At 44.4% G+C, this 17,168-nt stretch overlaps 1 protein-coding gene across 7 annotated transcripts in view; it reads right to left on the reverse strand.

The window, feature by feature from the left end:
• RAPGEF2 (Rap guanine nucleotide exchange factor 2) overlaps positions 1–7,155 on the reverse strand; it is a 193,192-nt gene extending 186,037 nt beyond the window's left edge. For all 7 annotated transcript variants that reach the window (XM_037497596.1, XM_037497591.1, XM_037497597.1 and 4 more), the window contains exon 1: positions 7,038–7,155. In XM_037497596.1, coding sequence (XP_037353493.1) covers positions 7,038–7,106 — 69 coding nt within the window. In that variant the 5' untranslated portion in view covers positions 7,107–7,155. The remainder of the gene's footprint in view (positions 1–7,037) is intronic.
• Positions 7,156–17,168: the final 10,013 nt, after the last annotated feature.

A 17,168-nucleotide genomic window follows, 5' to 3' on the forward strand; every position in this document is an offset into this window, starting at 1 on the left:
TCAGGAACACAAAAACTAACCCCACCACCACCACACCAAAAGTACAGAGAATGAAGAAAAGGAAATCATACTTCATACAGCTCAGTAAGTAGTGGTTAATTAGCATGTGAAAATAGAGGGGTTTTTCCTGAAAAGATAAAAATCCTTACTGTCAAAATAATGTGGCAATTGCTTTGTTTTCCTCCCTACACACAGGCTGGCATTATAACCACTGAACATATTTTGCTAACTATATGTACCAGAGATCTAACAAAGCAACAAAAGACCAATTATATATGTACTGCCAATTAGTTCTCCTTCCTAATTTATCAACATTAATTAATCTATCTAAACAAAAAATAATGGTGCACGGGAATAAGGAACTGGTCTCAAGAGCTCACTGCACCATTACACTGTGCCTCACAGGTCAATACAAGCTTTTATACGAAAAACTTAGGTTTGCTTCTCAAGCTCAGAAGGTTCTCAAATCTTTCAAAGAACAAATGCTTGCAAATGTCATTCTCATTAGGGATTAAGAAAAACAAATATATTTAGCATTATGATATGATAAACCAGATATTTCTTATTAGAATACAAAACAAACACGTGGAAGATATCAAAGTTGAAGGAAAAAATATGTTAAAAGTCTTTAAAATGGGGCCTCCCCTGGTGACACAGTGGGGTGAGCGCAGCGCAGTGAAGCTGTCCGCAGCCTCACAGCCTCAGCCTCTGCAGCACCATTCAGATCCCGGCCAGCCAGGGAGCAACCCACATGGCGCAGCAGACCTCTCCTGCCTCGCCTGCTGCTCCCCTCAGCAGTGTATTTCAGTCAGTCTGCCTGTTCTGTTCCCCGATCTATCTCTGGTGAATCCTCTTAGAATCCTCTTACCCTCCCGGGCCTCTGGCCTGTACCTCTGTTCTTGTATGCATGAATAAATCTTTAAAAAAAAAAAAAAAGTTAAAAAAATCTTTAAAATGAAGAAAATTACATTTAACATGTATCATTTCCCCTATGAGCTAGGAAAAGTCCATCACTGTCACTGCCATGATTAGGCTGTCCTGACGCAATGCAAGCAAATTTGATACAATGAGCTGCCAATATAAATGTGCTCACGTTCAGCTACGGTGTAGGTCAGGCTCCTGATCATCTCAAGCCTGAAGAACAGACATCAGCCTCTAACAGAGCTCCCCATCTCTTACTTCCCTCCAAATCACAAGCATCTATATGCTGGTAAGAGTCACTCCCCATTCCTACTCACCCGCTGGGCTCCAAAACAATGAACAAAGGTCTATCATTTTCTTATAACCATGTGTGCAACTTCTACAACAGCAGGGCAGTATGGAATACGTTCCCTGTCCCCTGGTCTGGTGGGTGAATTCCTACTACCCCAAGACTCAGTACAGTCATCCGGGAAGTCCACACTCTGGTCACAACTGCCACAAGACAGCTGTTACAGCAATAATGAATCACTTTGTACTTATAGATACAACAGACTGGTAAGTTACCTGAGAGAAGGCTCATTTCATCTCTGCATTCCCAGATTCTACTGAATAGGTATTTCACTGAAATATGCTACAAAAGAACTATCATTTGACATTGCACTAAATAGTAAATGGATGTTCTTTCACTTATCCTACAAAACATCAGGAACCTACATTTTCTCATTTTACAGATGAGGAAACTGCTACTAAAACTGGGATGAGGCAAAGAAATAACCCATAAAACACAGATATCAAGGAAGCATAGAGCCCCCATTTCTTTCTCTCTTTAGTCTAGATGAGTTACTTCAGGTAATTACAATTTGTTTTCACTACCTAGGAAATTTACAAATAAGTGACAAAACTTTCAAAAGTAAATTTCCATGAGTCAAGCCGAAGTAAGGTTTTTCTGCTTTATAAAACAGCTATCATATCTTTATTTCAGAGAGGTAATTGTTATCTGAGACATTGCCTTAGGTAATGTTACTTTATGAAACTTGAATTTCAAATATCACCCAAGGCAGGATTCAGCGTGATCATTAAGTTTCTCCCCAAATCCTACTAGATAAGGACTTTTTTCAGTCCCTCAGTAAAATTTTCTTAAAAGACATGTTGACTTTTCTTATGATGCAAAGAATACTGACTTTAAGAACAGTTTTGGATCGTATACCCTCCTTTTTTTTTTAACTCAAATAGCAACAGTTAAAAATAATAGTGGCTGAAGGTTATAGTTTCTTTTGGCTTTATTGTATCCTTTTGTGAGAGGGAAAAAAGGCAACAAATTAGCAACTAGGTAGTTCTCTTCCTTTAATTTTTTTTGTTCTTTTTGACTCTTTGTGAAAGCTTATAGGTGTTAAAAAAAAAAAACCTCTAGATACAGCAATGCAGTTGGAGAGATCCATTTTGAACCTCAGCCAAGACATACAAAGCTAATTATGGAACTATTAATTACTAAATGTTTATAGTTATTTGAAGGCAACTAAGTTTCCACCAATATTCCAAAAGAATGCTAATAATGTTTACCATAAACTTAAATTCTCACCTGTTCATACTTTGAAATTAGTTTTTCAGTTATAAATGTGTGCCTTTTTTTTTTTAAAGATTTATTTATTTATATAAGCACTGGGTACAATCAGAAGTGCAGGAGGGTGAGAGAATTCACCAGAGCCAGAGTGGGGAGCAGAGCAGGCAGAAGGACCGAAGTACACTGCTGAGGGGAGCAACGGGCGGCAGGAGAGGTCTGTGCGCCATGTGGGACCCTCCTCCGGTGGCCGGGAAGCAGCCGGGAATCGAACCAGCGCTGCGGAGGCTGCAGAGGCTGCGGGCAGCTTAGCAACCCAGCGCTCAACCGCTGCGCCACCGGGGAGGCCCCTAAATGTGTGCCTTTTTTAACCTATAAATTCAAATAAGAGTGTTGCAAAAGCTAAACGCTGTGATCAAATGGGCATTACTTTGTGAAACATGCTTTTTAAATTGCATATAGACCATTTAGTTGTGATTTGTAAACAAAATCTAAGTAAGTAACAAATGTGTATTACTAGAGCCCAAGATAAGCTAAACTAGAATCCAAATATTGTCAAATGAAAATAACTCGTAAACATGGATAAAAAGAAAACCAACTGGAAAATTGACAGAGATAGACACAATTCTTCCACTAGATTTGGAAGTTAAATATTTACCAGAGAGAGAGTCTTCTGTGCAGATTCTCATAACTCAAAGTTCTTGGGCTACAGGTTATTTTTTCAGTCCTCTCATTGTGACTCAAGACATATTCTACTAAATGACTTTGGAAAGAATTAAGTCTTGTATTGTTATGAACTCTCAGCTGACAAAGTCATGAGTTAGGAACTAAATCAAAAGATACAATAACCTCCCCTCCCCCCCAAAAAAGAGGTCCAATGGTAAAGGACAAATACTATTAACTAGGAGGAGATGAGACAGGGACTGTTTTACCCATAACAGTTACAAAAGTAACTTTTATGACCAAAAACACATTAACTTAGGTCTTTAAAATAGAGGAAACAATTCTGCAATACATATTTCACCTGAAAAACTAAAAATATGCATCTGAACACTTTACAGAAGCAATTTCAAAGAGTCTGAATGCAACAAGTTAATAAAATGGTTTAGAAAAATCATTTTATTGTTCAAAACCTCGGGGAATAAAGCTGTTTGTAATTTATTTAGGTCTTTACTTCACTAAATTGCTTTGGTGACCAAGCTTCCCATTTACGTGATTAAAGACATAAACCCAAATAGTTGAATAAAGCAATTATTTAAGAGTCCTGTTTTTCAACAGAGGTGCACTGAAAAATGTCAATAGAATGCTTAGTGTTCATTATTGTCAAGGGACTTTGTTATTTAGAACACAGGGCCCCACTGACCAGAACTGAGCCAGGTTTCCAGATACACAACATGGGACACACATTTCTTCCTCCTCTTAGACTATCAAGTGAACTAGTGACAACCCTTGAAATATGAACACCGATACTTTGGCTAAAAATTCTTGTCAATTTTTTTTCTAACTTCTCATTACCATTCTCTCTTTCTAATGATGTGGGTTCCCATTTGCCAGCATGAAAAGCTCCCAAGTTTTCCAAGTCCTGTGTTAACACTGAGACTCCCCCAGATCCCCCCACCCTTACCCTATTCTCTTCTAGCTAACATCTTAGGTTACAATAGTGACATTGCTTCTAAGCAACTGATTGACCTAAGTACAAAACTATATCCTCCTGGGGTTTGTGAGCAAAAAACTGAGCTGGAAGGGTTGAAAACAACTGACTTCAGCAAAAAAAATACTTCAATATCTTCCTCTGTTTTTTTTTTTTTTCTTTTAAAGCACCTTCCTTTTGCATCTAGCGAGAATCATCCAAACTCTTTCACTGTGTCTATCCTGCAAAACAGAAGGAAGCATGGCAGCAAAACTTCCTAATTCACAACCTTCTGTTCATGATATCAAGTTTATTTAATATGTTTCCCTTCTTATGTAACAAAATTCTAACTCTAAGCATTCATGAAAAAAAGGAGTATAAAAAAACTTTCAGCTATTGCATTAACAAATAATCCAATACAAAAAGCACCTGCTACCAAAACATCTTTGAATAAAATGAATTATTTGTTTCAAACGTTTGGATTAATTACTGTTGACAAGCCAGGTAAAGATGGAAAACATTCACATTTCAAACCACTTTCTCTTTGAAATAACAAATAAACATGGGGGGTGTGCACAGAGTAATAACCAAATGAACATCAAAGTTAACAGGATTGACACTTAAGAAGGTTCAAAATCTTTGGCAGCTTTCTCTGTTTACTCTGTCTATAAGGTGGGGGGGGGGCCCACGAGGGAGGAAATACCTGACTTTCAAACTGTCAATGAAGCTTTCATGCTGTGGTGTTAGTTATATGGTCCACTTTTGACTCAAGCCAGGTTCTGTCCTGGATCAGTTATTACTTGGTACTACACAACTGGCCAGGGGAACAGGAAAGTTTAACAGTTCATTTATTTGGCACAATCCACACACTGTGTCACAGAGGAAGTTTTGTCTCTTCCAGTCTTGTTTGTTGACCGCGCCCCTTCTCCTCTGGATAGGGTTGGAGTGGTGGCTACTCTAATTAATCAAGCAAAGGCACCTCTCTCCCCTCCTCTGATTTCCACTAAAGGCCTCTGACATCATTTTCTGACTGGCCTTGCTAGGCTCCAATATTCTCAGCATGTGTTGTGATTTCAGTTGGCACTTCAAACCCTGAAAGGAATGGAAATATTTCACAGAAATTTGCTTTTCCACCATGCTGCTACTGGGAACATGCATTTTCAAATGCAGATTAACTGATTCAGTTGACAATTTTAAAACCAGCAGATGGAGAAGGCAAAGAAGAGGTTCTTGTAACGCCCAGGGAAAACAGCAAAGCTGGACATTGTTTTTGATAATGTTGGAGGGCCTCCCTGGTGGAGCCAGGGGTTAAGCCATGCACTATGAAGATATCCACAGCCTCTGCAGCACAAGTTCGATCCCCGGCTTGCCAAGGAACAACCCACGGGGCGCAGCAGGCCTCTCCTGTCTCCCCAGCTGCTCCCCTCAGCAGTGTATTTCAGTCAGTCTGCCTGTTCTGTTCCCTGCTCTGACTCTGGTGAATCCTCTCACTTCCTCCATCCGCCCCCCCATCTCTGGCCTGTACCCCAGCTCTTGTATGCATAAATAAATAAATCTTTCAAAAGAGAGAAAGAGAGAGAGAATATGTTGGAATAGGAACTTTCTGGAGACACTGTGTAATGAATTTCACCCATCTCTAGTGAATTATCACCCATCTTTCGCACATTTGGTAAATATATGCAATTTATCTATGACACTCCCACCCCAGATGTGACCGCTCCATCATGAGAAATAAAAAATCAAAAAATGGTACCAGGTGTCATTCTTGTACCCTGTCCAAAAAGGCAGACAGTGGAAGATTCTATTTTACTCTGCTCTTCCCACATTAAATAATAATCAACGTCAGAGAAGCAGAGCATTTGGATTTGAACAGATGGCATCTAACAACTAACAAGCGAAGCAACTCTTTTGAGCATTAGATCTTAAATGTCTGAAGGTCTAAAAGATCAGGAGAGCTTATTTGTCTTAAGAGGGTTGGCAGCAGGATCTCCTGTAGTCACCTCCCAACGCTCAGGAATATGCGTCACTATTCACTCAGCAATTAAAAGCCAAAAAAAAAAAAAAATCAAACCACCACAATTGTATAAAATTTCCCTCTCTCTAGACCAAATGGAGACAACCAAACCCAACACAATCAGCAATTCCTCCACTTGAGAGAAAACTAAGCCCGAAGGTAAACGCATGTATAAAGGTTAACAAACTTATCTAATTTTGACAAGGTTGTGCAACACCAAAAGAATCCTCAGGGTGCCCTTCCAGGGGGTGCATGTGAATCTGCCTGCTCTGCAGTTATGTCTGCAGTTTAAACTAAAAGCACGAGCCCAGCTATTTATTCAGTGTCCCTCCCCATCGCAAAGCAGCACCCTTTTTCAAATGAGCAAAATAGTTAAAAAAAAGAAAGAGCGAAAAATGCAGTGTTTCCGTTTAAAAGACCAACACGACTTGTTCTTTTGCTGAGCCAGATAAGTTTCCTCCCAGACCTCTGCAAACACCCCAGAACTCCATAGGTGGAAATGCCACACGCAGGGCGCGGAAAGGGGCTGGCAGTCGGGGTGGCAGGAACAGCCGGCCTGCCGAGGCGCGGGGAGCCCCCCCTGAGATTCAGGGGGGCCGGGTGGCGGCTGGGAAGAGGGGAAGCCAATGAGAGGACTGCTCCCCCGCCGGGCAAACGCAGGGGGAAGGTCAGCAATGGGGAGGGCAGCGAAAAGGCAGCGGATACCTTAGAAAGGGGAGAAAGAACCCAGGATGGGCCGGGAGGGGAAGCCTCGTCGCCGGGATGCCCCTGGAAGTTGGGGTCCTGGTGGGAGAAGTGGGGTGCACGGGGCTGTGTCAAGAAGCGGGGTGGGGTGGAGGGGCAGCGGGAGGGGGAGGGCGCAGCCTGGGAGGCACCGACCCCGCCGAGGGCTGGCGGCCGCCGGCGAGGCTCACCTGGGGGGTCCTCTCGGCGGGGTTCTTCATCACGGCTTGGCGGAAGCTGTTATCCACGTAGGACGCCATCTCCCCCCGCGCGCCGGGCCGGGGCCGCTCGGCACCCTCGGCGGCCTCCTCCCGGCCCAGCGCGGCCGCTGCCTCCGCCCTGCGCTCTCGCCCGCCCGCCGGCGGCTCGGGGCCAAAGCGCGGCGGGGCCCGCGGGGGGCCGGGCGCGCGGGCGCCCCGACTGGAGCGCGAGGCCGCGGGAAGACCCCGGGGCGCGCGGCGCCCGAGACCCGCGGCCGGGGGACCGGATCGGGGCGCGCGCCGGGCGCTCGGGAACTCCTCTTCCTCCTCGGCGCCTCCTCCCGCCGCGCGCGGGGCCGGCTTCCTGCGCGCGGCTCCTCGGCCCGGGCTCGACACGCCTCCCCGGCGGCGCTCGGGGGACAGCGGCGGCTCCTCCCGGTCCCCGCGGGCCCGAGTTATTTTTAGGGAGGTGCGAGCGGCCGTGGGCAGGGGGAGGGCCGCGGGCAGGCGGGGCCTCCTCGCCCCTCCCGCGCGGAGGGGCGCCCCCTCCTCTCTGGGGTTCGCGCCGCCGCCCGGGGGGCTCCGCGCCGCGCTGGGTCCCCCGCGTCCGCGATCGCCGGGCACCGGGCTCAGGTCCGCGCGCCGCGACGCGCGAGGGCCTCGGCCGCCTTCCCCGCCGCTCCGGTCTCCGGCTACTGGGCTCGGCCGCGCCGCCCGACTGCTGCTGCATCCCCGCGGGCCGCCCCGCCGCCGCCGCCGCTGCCCGGGCCGCCGCCGAGGGCTCCCCCGGCCCCCATCCGCGCGCCCCGCGCGCAGCTCCCCGGCGCCGCGCACCCGCCGGCCGCCGCCCTCCGGCCCAGCCGCTCGCGGCAACTTTGTTCTCGGCGCGCGCGGGCCGGGGGAGGGGAGAGCGGCCGCCCGCGTCGGGGCTCCCGGCGAGGGGCGTCCGAGGGCCGAGAGCCGAGAGGCGCGCACGGCCCCGCGAGCGCGTTGGGGACGCGGCGCGCGCCCCCCGCTTCCTCCGCCTCTTCCTCCCCTGCGCCCGGTCGGGCCGCCCGAGCCGCTCCTCAGGGAGGAAGCGGCCTCCGGGGCTTGTTGCTTTGTGCGGCAACCATGGTGAGGAGAGTGGCGGCGCGGGCGCGAGTCGGCGGGCGCCGCGTCATCGGGGCGGGCGGCGGGGCGCGCCGGTCCCGCCTCCTCCAGCGCCCGGAGCCGCCGCCGGCGGGCCGCGCCCTCGCGCTCCCGCCCGCGCCCCAGGTGAGCCCGGCGCCCCGCCGCGGGGGTCTCGGCGCCCCGGGCTGGCCCCGAGAGGGGGCGCACGGCCAGGTGCCCGCGCGGGGGGCGCGGGGCTGCGCGCCCCGCTCTCCCGGGAGCCGCGGACGGGGGCTGAAAAGTGGACCCGGACCCGCAGCCGGGGGCCGTCCCGGGCGCTGCTTTAAACCCCGGGGGCTGGCTCCGAGTTGCTTCGGGGCGCTGCGTGCTCTCGGGATTTATTTAGCTGATTTGTGGCTTGCTGCAGGGAAAGCGCTGCTCTCCTGCCCCCCGGGCTCACGCTGCCACCTTCCCACACCCTGGGACCCCCAAATTTTGGAGCTGGAAGCGTGTCAGTTTCAACACTAGTTTGCACGTCACCGCCAGACACGCAAACACGCCCAGTTTGGATGTAATCGATCAGTCGTTAACGGGAGACCCGACGGCAAGTTGTGAAATAATCAGAAGTATTGGCAGATGTGGCTTTGCGTCAGACCGATCAAACCTCCTCCTTCAGACCTCAGATTTCCAAAGGGGACTCACTTGTGCAGAGAACACAGTAACTTAGCCTTTTAAGATGTTGACCCCCGCCCCTTCCTCTGTGAGCAAGATGCAAGCAAGGCCAGCCAAGCTCTGGGGAGAGTTCTGCTGTTCTGGTCCTAGGCATTTATTTTTATGTGCCTCCCCTCGCTTACCCCTTCCCAACAAGTTCATGTTTTGATGTCTGTGTGGAGGCTATACTTAGAAAAGGTTATTCTCAACACTTGGAATAGATTGTACACAAGTATTTGGGGTTCCTTAAGTCTCGTGTGTGGCTTCCTAGAGAAGGGACTTTGCATCTTCTGATCCTGGGTATAAATTGTATGTCTGTGACCCTTTATACTACTCTCCCTGGAACTGCTTCCCTCTATTTCTCATTCACTCCTTCACTGAGCCCCAGCATCAAATTCTCTATGGCTCAGACCATCCCCTCAAAAGCAGTGGACATGAAAACTGCCATTACTGCTCTACTGTAGAGAGAGAGAAGAAAGAAAAGAAATCAAGTCCAATGAAGTGAAAAAATATACCTGACACCTCCATCTGGTGTTTAGTAGATGTCTCAGAAGTCATATGTGCTCCAGAACTCCTGCCCCAAAAGTCCCCTTGGTACAGGCGCCCCCCACTTCCAGTTAATGCCACTTATACCCTTCCTATGGCCTGGGTGAAAACCTTGGTGTCTTCTTGACGCCTCTTTTTCTCTTACATCCCACTAATAGTCAGTAAACCCGTCAGCCCGACCTTTAGAGTAATCTAACCTCTACCTACACCTCCCTGCCATGCCCCTTGTCCAAGCCAGCATCATCTTTTGCCTACACTTTGAAATAACCACCTGCCTGGCTCCCTCTTCCTGCTCCGACCTCCAACAGTTCTACTTTGAATACAACCACCAGGGAGAATCTTTTTACTTTAGCTCATCCCTTCTCTGCTAAAAACCATTCACTAGCTCCCCACCTCACTTAAGGTTAAAATCAAAGGCCTTACCATGACATGAATGGCCTAAGGGCCTCACTCCCTTGTCCCCCATTTAACGCTCTGACCTTATCTACTACTCTACCCCCCAACACACACACACACACACTCATTTCCCCAGACCCATTCATTAATCTCTATGCTGTTGCTAGAACTCTGGACTCATGGCCTTTCCATTTGCTGTTTCCTGCTACCTGAATTATTCCCCACCCCCCACCCCCAGCCCACAGAGAAATGAAACAAAACCTAGATTGGCATTCTTCATCTTTCTTGTCGATATTCAAATGTCACTTTCTTATAACTCCACATGCGTTATTTCTCTCCCTTGCTTTCCTTACCTTCAGCTAACATTATATATTTCTCTTATTTATTTTATCATTACCCTCCACTGTAATGTAAGCTTCTGAAGACATGATTTTTAGTCCTTTTGTTCCCTGCTATATCTCTCAACACAGTGTAAATGAATTAATAACTTCTTTTGCCGGGTATGTTTATGAGATTGTTACATACATTATATCACTTGTGCATTCTATTACTAATGGGAGAGGGGAGGCTAGAAGAGAATGTAACCTCTGTTTTCTGTTCTATAGAAAGAGGATAAAATCATAGATTTCTAAGGGTCCAATATAATGATGCCATGGTATTTACTTAATAGATAGTAGTTATTTTTAAAATTATGCCCATCATCCCAACCCTCTGAGGTTAGTAGAACAGTTATTATCATCCTGTTTACAGATGAAGAAACTGACACATAAATAGGTTATGTGACTTAACCTAGTTCCATGCCTACCTTGAAGGGTGAGGGCAGAGCTAACAAATGGAGACCCATGTACTCCTGTCATAAATATTTAAAGCTAGAAATTAACTGATCATAGTGCTGCAGGAAGCACTAACTCTGACCTCAAACTCATACAACTCATACCCCATTCTCTTCTAATTTCAGCTCCATCCCATCCCACAAAAAAAGGACACCCCAACCTGCATGTATTTTATACATGCAGATTACACCCCACCCCTCAAAAATGCTGCCCCTTTGTGATCCCTCAAGCCATGATCAAGTACTGGAAGATGATACTTGGTAGATCAGGGTCAGAGGGGCAAAGCCCTAAATTTCAGGGTCCTGAGTCTCCAGCAAGCTTATAACTCCTTGTTCCATGTAGGAGGTGAAGCCAGAACAGAGCCTGCAAATGCAGTGGGCAGAAACCCCTTTCCACGGATCTTATAGTTAGAAAGCTGTGAATTCTAGATGTAAACCCAGTTCATTCTTTTTTTTTCCCCCCCGAGTGCTCTCCTGTGATACTGACTACACCTATGACCTCAGGTAAGGCATAATAGTATGTCTTATCCATCAACAAAATGACTAACTCACTGACAACTTCTAAGCTATCATTTAACTTCAATTAAAATTAATGTTCCCACTATTAATAATCTACTTATCAATGTATGTCAATAATGCTTATCGCCATTCAGCATCTGGGACATCTGATACTTGGCATGCACTGCCAGATTATTAATATTTGAGCACCAAGAGTGAGCTACATACAACACAAATGGCAGAATTAGACACAGATCTGCCAGTTTGCCAATTAGTCTATACCAAACTGTGTCAACAAACCATAATCAAAGTAAGCCATCTATTAATGCTGCCTCATAAAGGTGAGTAAAATAATGAGTTTCTTTGTTCTGTCCCTACTACCATCGTATCATCTAGAAGATCAGAGAGGCACAGCATTGGCTTTTAAGTCCAAAAATACATTTCAAATTCTAACCTAATAGCATTCTACTTGTAACTTTAAAAGACTGATGATTGCAAACAGGCAACTATAAATCAAAGACATTCTGCAGGGGAGGGGGCAGGAGGAGGATCAAAACAGGAAGAGCACGAGGGACTATGGTGATGGGACATGGGTGGGACATAGTGGGAATCTCACGGGGACTTCACCTGCGAGGAGAAAGCATACCTTGTACAAAAATAAAGAATGGTGTAAAATATAAATAAAATAAATTTTAAAAAAATTTTTTAAAAGGCTGATGATTCCAACTCTAAAATGGACACATCCCGGAATATATCACACATGTGTGGTGTTTACAGTCATTTTTAAAGGTGAGTTATATGATGATGTTAAGAAAAAAATTCCAGTGAGTTCAGCTGTGACACAGATTAAGAATTGATATCTATACCCATCATCTACCAAGAGTCATTTTGTTCAAAAACCACATTGAGTGCCTATTGTGCCGTGGGTCAGTAAATAGTTATTATGTGCTATGTGCCAGGTAGTGAGCTCAATGCTTGGAATACCAAAGGTCAGTAAAACAAACATGGTCTCTTCTGGCCTGCGTGGAAGGTTGTTCCATGTGCCTGACATTTGCTTACGAGGAAGAATGACTAAGGTGATAGAGAGGACCCTGTTCTACTAAGACAGGAGCTTCCTCTGGTTACCATTTTCTCTGGTTGTTACAACCCTCTGAAGGCAAGATTTAGAGCTGAGAGAGGTTGGATTCTATTAAAGGCATTCCTCACATACTTCCCCCTTCCCAAAAACATTTTTTTTACATTTGTCAAAAGTTGCTTTTATCCCACAGTCAAGTTACTTCACTCTCAGGAGAGTGGAAAGCTGTAGTGTACATGTTGTATCATTCTCAGTGCGCACACTCCACCAGGAAATACTATATCCACCTGCAAATAGCATTCCAGACAGTCCCTGGTGGAGAGTATAGTTACAGACATCCAGGGAGGGATACAGTATGTTCACAGGATAAAGCTCAGGAACCAGTTAGATGAAGTGTATCAAAAGCACCATTAGAATCGGACTCTTGGCTCTGTTTTTACCGGAGTTGGGATCAATTCAGTTCTGAGAAGGTTGCTGCAACACTAAAGTACATGTCATATATATGTTAAGGCATTGTGGAACTGAAACAGAAAGCCATCTATTCTTAATTTATCAATATATTTTTTCTAAAGATTTATTCATTTATTTTATACAAGAACCGGGGTACAGGCCAGAAGCGTGGAAGGGCGACAGGATTCACCAGAGCCAGAGCGGGGAACAGAACAGGCAGACTGACAAAATACACGCTGAGGGGAGCAGCGGGCGCGACAGGAGAGGTCTGCTTTGCCATGTGGGACCCTCGCCAGCTGGCCGGGGTGGAACTGGTGCTGCAGAGGCTACAGACAGTTTCACAGCACGGCACTCAACCGCCTGCACCACCACGGGAATCCCTTAATTTATCAATATTACCTTGATTCTGCTTTGGACATAAAATTACATAAATATATACATCAAAAAATGTATATTCAAGCTAACAGAGAAAACTACTCCATCCAGTTACACTGTTGTATCCCTCACACAGCATAAGTACTTTCTTCCATTGGCTTGTTTGCATTTAAAATACTGGGCCACAATGAGAGAACAACCTTTATTTCTTTTTGTGAGAAAGCGGATGCTGACATTTCTAAAAGGAAATGCATTGTTCAACTTTCGATCCATTGTCATTCCCTTCTGTTGTGTAGTGTTCTGCATTTATTTTTATAAATTTCCCCATAGAACTGTAGTCCAAAAAACAGTCCGCTAATTTTAAGGGAACCTGTAATGGGACTTAGATAAGATATGCATATTAAATTATTTTAAGCCTAAAAATAGGTAAAATTAAGAAATTTCTTGTATTTTTATTTTAAACACATTAATTTTATTATTCTTATAACATAAAACCATAAGTGTATATATTTGGTAATTAAGACAAGAAAATACATTATAATGAGAAACATTTTTTTTATTATTTTTGCATAGAATAACGGGGGTGTAGGCCAGGGATGTGGGGGACAGGGAAATGAGAGGATTCACCAGAGACAGAGTAGGGAGCAGAACAGGTGGATTTACTGAAATACACTGTTGAGGGGAGGAGCAGGCGAAGCAGGGAAGGTCTGCTGTGCTGTATATGAGTTAACGCCCTGGCCAGGAATCGAACCCAGTCCTTAGCAGTGATAGTGCTGAGGTAGTGCTGGGCCACCAGAGAGGCCCAGGAGAAACATGTTAAATGAGTTTTCAGCTGTACTTTCTGTTCCATTTTAAGGACTACATTTAAAACTTGACAAAGTACATGCTACTACACAAACAGTGGGGATATTTAATGTCTGTTTTTTTTTCTTTTAAGATTTATTTATTTATTTATTTATTTATTTATACAAGCACTGGGTACAGTCAGAAGCATGGGAGGGTGAGAGAATTCACCAGAGCCAGAGTGGGGAACAGAACAGGCAGACTGACAAAACACACTGCTGAGGGGAGCATTGCCACGACAGGAGAGGTCTGTGCGCCATGTGGGACCCTCACCAGTGGCCGGGGATCAAACCAGTGCTGCAGAGGCTGAGGGCAGCTTTGCAGCCCAGTGCTCAACCGCTGCGCCACCAGGGAGGCCCTAATGTCTACCTTTTTTTAAAACATACTAGATATGAATGCTCAAGAGGAAAGAACGTTCCATTTCAGACATACAAGGTTAGACCAGTGAGACAATTCTGTCAGAATGGAGCACTGTATAAAATTGCATCTGGATTTCTCCAATTGTGTTAAGGTGATTATATGCAACTGAAATTACACCCAGAAGCAAGCTAGTATGCAGAGCAAAGTTTGTAAATGTATTGCAAAGAAGAAGAGCAGCTACAGTTATGGGCAGCTGTGGTGTCCCAGTGGTATTCAAGGGCAATTGCAAGCATGCTGTAACATTGATGTCTGGAGCAGGTCAGCATCAGGCAAGGTCATTTGAGCAATAAAAGCAGTATTCTTCATCAGCTGTGATTTTTTTTTAAAGTCAAAACTAATAATCATTTTGGAGTCATAATTATTTAAAGTTTGCTAAATCCAAGGCCAGTGCCTCACACCCTATTTACGTAAACAAAGACCAAGTGCCTGTGCTTTGAGCTTATAAATCGTAATTAGGCAAAGGAAATGAAGGGCAATCAAGGGCGTGGGAAACATGCACTGAGGGCCTATTTAGAAAAAAAGAAGCTATCAGTTGTATTGTTATTTTACTTTTAACTGTCAGAAGGTCCATTGTGTTGTAATACAAAAATTCAAAGGAGGGGAGTCAAAGGAGAAAAGCATGTTGCCTTTCTGGGAGTTGAAGCAGGAAATCTTAAATATGAAAAAGCATCATATATGGAGGAGTACAACTCAGGGAAATGGGAAAAAAAGAAAGAAACTTTGCTCTTGGGCAGAATGTGACACAGGGCCAGGTAAAGATAATACAGATTTAGCTCAGAAGAAAGTAAAACCATCCAGGCCCTTGCGGGGCATATCACAACTAGTCCTGGCTGTCTTCAGTGCTTTTCCCTTATATTGACATTTGACATACTACTTAATGTAAATGCAACCTGGGATAAGCGCTGGTCAGACATTTAAAACAGAATTCAGTTCCACCTTACGCTTATCTCACCTACAAGGAATGAGTCTGTGTCATCACAGCTGTCTGTAAGAGTCCGGAGATAATTAAATCAAGTTAAAGACCAACATAAACCACAATACTCCACCCCAACCTGGCCAGATGCCCCACAGGCAGGACTACTGACACAAAAGTAATAGGGTAAAGTGATTGGATTAGGAGAACTTTATTACATTTCTGTGGGGGAAAGTTTATTTTCAGTGGAATGAGTGAACACAGTTTTATAAGTGTATAAGTGAAACATATAAAAAAGTGATATAGGGATATAGTGGGAAAAATTTTAAATCTAATATCAAACAGTCCTGAATTTCAAAGTTTGTTGTGATACACATTAACTCTGTAAACTTCCACCCATTTTATCTTTATGACCATTTCAAACACTTTCAAGATAAGCTTCTATCAAGAACAATGGAACTTGTGAGAACAAAAAACATTGTAGAATTTTGCAGCGCTTATAGTAGCATTGGCACTCGGGCCAGAGCAATTGGCTTTCTCCTGTCAACAGGAGAGCTCAAAGAAGCACCTGTACAGTTCCTTTGCCAGCTTTGAACATTGCAGTCTGCCCTACTATGTCAGACACAGAATTAGCTGTGGGTGTCTTGCCCAGTATGAACCAATATTAGAGAACACTCCTCTTATTGACCAAGACATTCCTTTGACTCTTTTAAACACATAAGATGGAAATTAGAGAAAATAAAAATGTCATCTCTGACTCATTTTCTCACTTTCAGTCCCTGAGTTCAATCACTTATAAAATTATGTGGAATTGTACATCCGATCCTCCTTATCCACACTATTGTGAACGAGGTAGTTCGGGGCACTCTTTCCCCTAAACCTTTTCTCCCATCTCCAGTCTCCCCAAAAATGTCTCCTAAGGAGAAGCATGGGAATTTCAGAGTATTCCTGTTGCTTCCCTGAGCATCATTTTCAACTTTGTTTATTTATTTTTCAGTAGCTAACATATATTAGCTTTATTAAACATTCATGAATCAGGCAGCCTCTCATCTATGATCCAGCAATACTGCTGCTAGGTATTTACCCAGAGAACAGGAAAATTCTAATATGAAAAGACTTACATGCACTCCTCTGTTCATAATAGCACTGTGCACAATAGCCAAGTCATGGAACTAACCTAAGCGCCCAATGACAGACAACTAGGTAAAGAAATTGTGGCATATATACTCATCAGAATACTATTCAGCTTGTAAAAAAGATGAAATAGTGCCCCTGGAGACAAAATGGATGGATCTTGAGGTGAATATGCTAAGTGAAATAAGTCACAAAGTGAAAAACAGATACTGATGGTTTCACGTATGTGTGGAATATAAATAACCAAAGAAAACAAGCTGGCAAAGAACTACAAAAAATAATTCTTAGAGCTATGTGTGTTTGTATATAAGTGTGTGTAAATCTACATCTGTTTAAAATATGATTAAAATAATCTTTAAATATATAGATTTCTTTGTTAATTCTAATAATGCAAAGCTGTAGCCTTCCAAATATCTTCTAGGCAACAAAAAATATATATATTTTAGCTCCACATAATATCAGCTATGTTCCTTCACATACTTGTTTCCTAATTTTAGGGATTCTGTGGTATTTTCTCCTGGAGAAACGTTGAAAAATAGTACATATTACACCACATTTTGGTCACATTTGCATTCTCTCTCTCTCTCTCTCTCTCTCTACATATGTACACACATAGTTAACACACACTTTTTTGCTGAACAGTTTGCAAGATACAAACATCATGACACCAAACCCTTAAATAGTATATACTTCCTACTGCTAAGAACCTTTTCTACATAACCACAATCCTAGTATGGTTCCTAGAAAATTCAACAAAATCTAAAATTCAGTCCAAATGCAGTCACCCAATTGTCCTTAAAATACCTTTTATTGTCAATGATTCCAATTGGGGTTATG

This window comes from Talpa occidentalis, unplaced genomic scaffold (assembly GCF_014898055.3).
Source record: "Talpa occidentalis isolate TD23 unplaced genomic scaffold, MPIMG_talOcc4v2.1 talOcc4.8, whole genome shotgun sequence".
Classification (NCBI taxonomy): Eukaryota; Metazoa; Chordata; class Mammalia; order Eulipotyphla; family Talpidae; genus Talpa; species Talpa occidentalis.